The sequence below is a fragment of the Humulus lupulus genome, chromosome 6 (genome assembly GCF_963169125.1).
Source record: "Humulus lupulus chromosome 6, drHumLupu1.1, whole genome shotgun sequence".
Lineage (NCBI taxonomy): Eukaryota > Viridiplantae > Streptophyta > Magnoliopsida > Rosales > Cannabaceae > Humulus > Humulus lupulus.
Genome location: NC_084798.1, coordinates 196,972,182 through 196,976,320, shown reverse-complemented (window position 1 = coordinate 196,976,320; position 4,139 = coordinate 196,972,182). Strand labels below are relative to the sequence as shown.

At 30.3% G+C, this 4,139-nt stretch overlaps 1 protein-coding gene across 3 annotated transcripts; it reads left to right on the top strand.

The window, feature by feature from the left end:
* The first annotated feature begins 2,294 nt into the window (after positions 1–2,294).
* LOC133782922 (uncharacterized) lies at positions 2,295–3,659 on the top strand. Of its 3 annotated transcripts, none has more exons than XM_062222377.1 (4): positions 2,295–2,452; positions 2,542–2,679; positions 2,768–2,843; positions 3,360–3,659. In XM_062222377.1, the coding sequence occupies exons 1-4, from the start codon at positions 2,369–2,371 to the stop codon at positions 3,365–3,367; spliced, it is 306 nt and encodes a 101-aa protein (XP_062078361.1). In that variant the 5' UTR covers positions 2,295–2,368; the 3' UTR covers positions 3,368–3,659. The 3 variants fall into 3 exon arrangements, with proteins under 3 accessions (XP_062078361.1, XP_062078359.1, XP_062078358.1); XM_062222375.1 differs by having other exon boundaries at positions 3,262–3,659; XM_062222374.1 differs by lacking the exon at positions 3,360–3,659 and having other exon boundaries at positions 2,768–3,143.
* The last annotated feature ends 480 nt before the right edge of the window (positions 3,660–4,139 follow it).

The window sequence follows — 4,139 nt, the reverse complement described above, 5'->3', positions numbered from 1 at the left end:
GTTACTTTTGTATCATAATAAAAAATATACATTTTGGTTTTTTATAATGAATTTTTATTGAACAAAATTAAAAAGCAACTACATAGTTGCTTTTAAAATACAACAAAGAAATTAATTATTACAATTATTGAAGATGCCTTTATGTTTTTTTTTTTATAAACAAAACAGAAAAGAAACTTTTTGGTTAACAAAATATAAAAGAAACTAAAATATTACTTTTAATTTCGGTCATCTTCTCAGGCGACGGCAAAAAAATCTATGATTCCCACCTATCAAAATGACTGCCTTGAAGAGTAGGTCGTGATGGTACCACATTTGCGTCTAAACGACCAACGGTGTGGTCAGAATTTTGTTTTTATGTTTTGTAGATAAGAGAGAAAAGAGAAATAGATAGATTTGAACATTGAGAATTTAAAAAAAAAAAACTTGTTTTACGGTAGCCTACATGGTATATTTGTAAATAATTATGAGAAATTTACATCCTGTATCATTTTTATCAAATTATTTACAAAAATAAAGTGTACAAATATATTTACAATTATACCATTTTTCTTATACTATATATAGCTTAAATTTGTCTTATATTCTCTCTATATATACAAGTACGCGGTGCACAAAGTTAAAGTGTGGTTTTAATTTTTGTTTTTTTTTTGTTTTTAATGTTTCTTTATTTCTCTCTCTTCTCTGTAACTTCAAAAATATTTTTCAGTCACACTGCTAGTCGATTGGGCTCAAGAGTGGTATCATCGCGACCTACTCTTCAAGGTGATAATTTTAATATATGGGAAGCATATATTTTTTCGCTGTCATTGGAGAAGATGACCAGAATAAAAAACAACCTTTGATTTTTTTTTTTTATATTCTGTTGACTAAAAAGTAACTAAATTTTAAATTTAAACAAAATTTAATATACTATAATTTGTATTCTTATTTTACATTTAAAAGATACTATATGATATTTTAAATAACTTTAAAGTTATTTAAAAACATTTCAAGTAACTTTTTCAAATAAATTATTTGTTTCGTAACTTTTAAATAAAACACAAGAAAACTCTTTTTGGTAATTCACTGAGTTTGTTGGTTACTTTAAATTTGTGATATACTAAAAAATTTAGTCATATATCAAAATGGTAACCAATTGGTATCTTAAATGATTTATAAAAGTGAAAATTACATCTAGTATTGATTTTTTTTTCATTTTATTTACACTTTTACCATCGCGGCCTACTCTTGAAGGTGGTCATTTTGGTATATGACAAGTATGAGTTTCTTAACGTCACCGGAGAAGATGATGGGGATGAGGTAATTTTTATGCTGTGTTTGAAAAATAATGTTTAAGTTTATTTTTAGCTTTGTTTATTAAAAAAAAATGGAAAAGTTTCTGAAAAATTGGAATAAGTAATTTCTGTGTTGTATTTAAAAAGTAACTATGTAATTACTTTTTATTTTGATCAATGAAAACTTAATAATAAAAGACTGAAATGTGTATTTATTATTATAATTTGAAAGTAACTTTTAAGTTTATTTTTTATTTGATTAATAAAAATACTATTACTCCCATATAAATTACATTACTAACTAAAAAATGAATTAAAACTTTTCATTAAAAAAATTACTAATAGTATACTGAAAGTAACTTTTAATAATAAGCTATATAGTAATTTGTTATATATTATTGTAACTCATTAGTTTCTAAAAAAATGACTAATTGGCAACGTAAGAGTATCTTAAGTAATAATGCACCATAATATAACTTCAAAATAACTAAACAATGTCTTAAGATAAAAAAGTTTTAAAAATAAGTATTCGAAGTAACCAAATTGGATATAAAATAATATGCTATAAAAATAAAAAAAATTCATGAAAAAATAACTAATTCGTAACTTATCAACATTTTAAGTAACAAAAAGATTACTTTTTTAAACCCAGAAAAACGGGAAAATTGAGATTTTGGGGAAGTTTTAAATTCAGGTATATTATTTTTAGAATCAAATATTTTTTGATGATGTGGCAAAATATTTTTGTAAATAAAATTTTATAGGTGATTAATTGTAGGGGGATTCTCGTGTAGGGCTCTTTTTGAAGCTCCTACAGCTGAGAGCTATACGGTAGGCTCTTTTTGAAGCCCCTATAAATTCCCAATAATTATTAATGAGTGATTTTTGAAAATAAAATTCAAATCACGTTCATCTATGTAATTTTTCCAAAAACAATTCAGAAAAAGAAACCCAAATCGGCCCATTAATTTTACCAAGTACGGGCCCAATGCAGCTCTAAAGATCGAACTCGATGGAAAGCAGAGAACCGTGGAGAAAAAAAGGTTACTCTTTCTATTCGTTTCAGTTTCGGGAACGAAGAAGCCATAGCCATGTCTAGGGAAGCTTACGCTCCACGAAACCCAAATGAGATCCACACCGACGTTCTCTCTAAAGCCAGGAAAGCGTGCTATAAGGTAATAAATGTTTAATTTTGGTGCCATTTTTGTGTTTCGTGTTGTTTTATTGGGTTAGTATTGATTTGCGATACGGTGCGTTTCGCAAGGCTCGGGACTCTTTCTATGCGTGTTTGGAGGAGGAATCGGAGAAGAAGCCCACTGAAATAGCCTCAGTAGGGCTGTTGTACCCATCGGAATGCAAAGCTGCGAGGGCAGCGTTTGTAAAACTATGCCGGTCTTCTTGGGTATGAATTGAGAAGCCCACTTTTCAAATTTCGTTTTTGGATTTGAATTCATGGTTTTTGATTGCTGGGTTTTGTTTGTTTTTGGTAGGTGAATCATTTTGATAGACAGTACTGTAAGAACAGAAGGGTTAATCGGCTTTTGGATGATAGAGAATCGAGGAGAGGTCCGTTGGTTCTTCCACAACCTTATACTTTCAAGCCCCCTACTAATACTAGCTGATCACTTCTATGGACTATTGACTTTCTGGGCCAGTTAAAAATGCTGTTACTTCATAGGTTTTCAATCAACTTTAGGCTGTATGACTATACTGACGAAGATTTAACATGTCTTTTAGTTCTGATAAGTGATCAACACACATAGATACAAGAGGAGCGAAAAAAGAAGGTTTTTTGTATATAATTTTGATATATGACTAATTCTATGAATTCAATAATTCCTGAAGTTCTTACATTTTAGCGAGAGATTTTGGTTGGATTATTTATCTTTATGCATGCAAAAGTTGGTACTCTGACACTTTGATAAGAGTTTAGTACGAATACTAAGTCACTAAGGTGTTAGTGTGTTTCTTTTTTAATTTATAGGATTGCAGCAATAGGAGCAAAAACACTTGTTCTTGGAGGATTTGAAGTGAATGTTGTTGTTACTTGCCTCATTAGGTGGGTTTATTTATTTTTGGCAGGGGTATGAGTATGAGGCTTCACTTGGCCCCTGATCAGGCAGTGGAAGTAAATTATTGGATTAATGTGCATGCCCAATTCAAGTCCGAGAAAGAGCTTGTAGAATTTGAGAACTGTGTCTTCATTAATGTTCGTTATGTTATGGTTTTAAGAACTAAGTGACCCTAAACAAAGAGTGTAATTTGAAGCTGGCACAGTGTGAGCTGTCGCATAAAGAATGAAAATGTTATATCTTCATATCTTTTTTCCTAATTACTCAAAGGGGAAAAAGAAAAAGAAAGAAAGGTCTTCTTAGAGCTCTATATGATTTGTATCTGAAACACTAAGTAGCCTTTGCAAAACAAGAAGTGTCGTGTTATATTCTTATTAAACTTAGTTGTGAAGGGTTTTTGAAATGGTTTCAGATGGCTGTGGCAACATAAGTCTGAACTTGATATAACTCACATTTTCATATGCAGTAGGCATGCTTTTCTTTTTAGTATGCTTATATGTTGGTTGCCAATATCTTTAGAACTTTCCAACGATGTGGCGATAGACTGATTTGTTAAATTTGGTGCAATAGGTCATCCATTTCTTTAAATGGTAGAATAACTGTCTTTTCCCAGAAGTCATATAGAAGCAAATTAGCTTTGAAGGCCAAAGGTTCAGCCCAGAAATAGGGCTGAACCTTTAGAAGCTATAAGTCCATTATAGATTAGCTTCTTGATTGTTTGACGTGAGTTCCTTCAAAGTGAAAGCTTCAAAAGTTACTACTCATTGAGTGGTAGTTGAGGTTCTGTGAT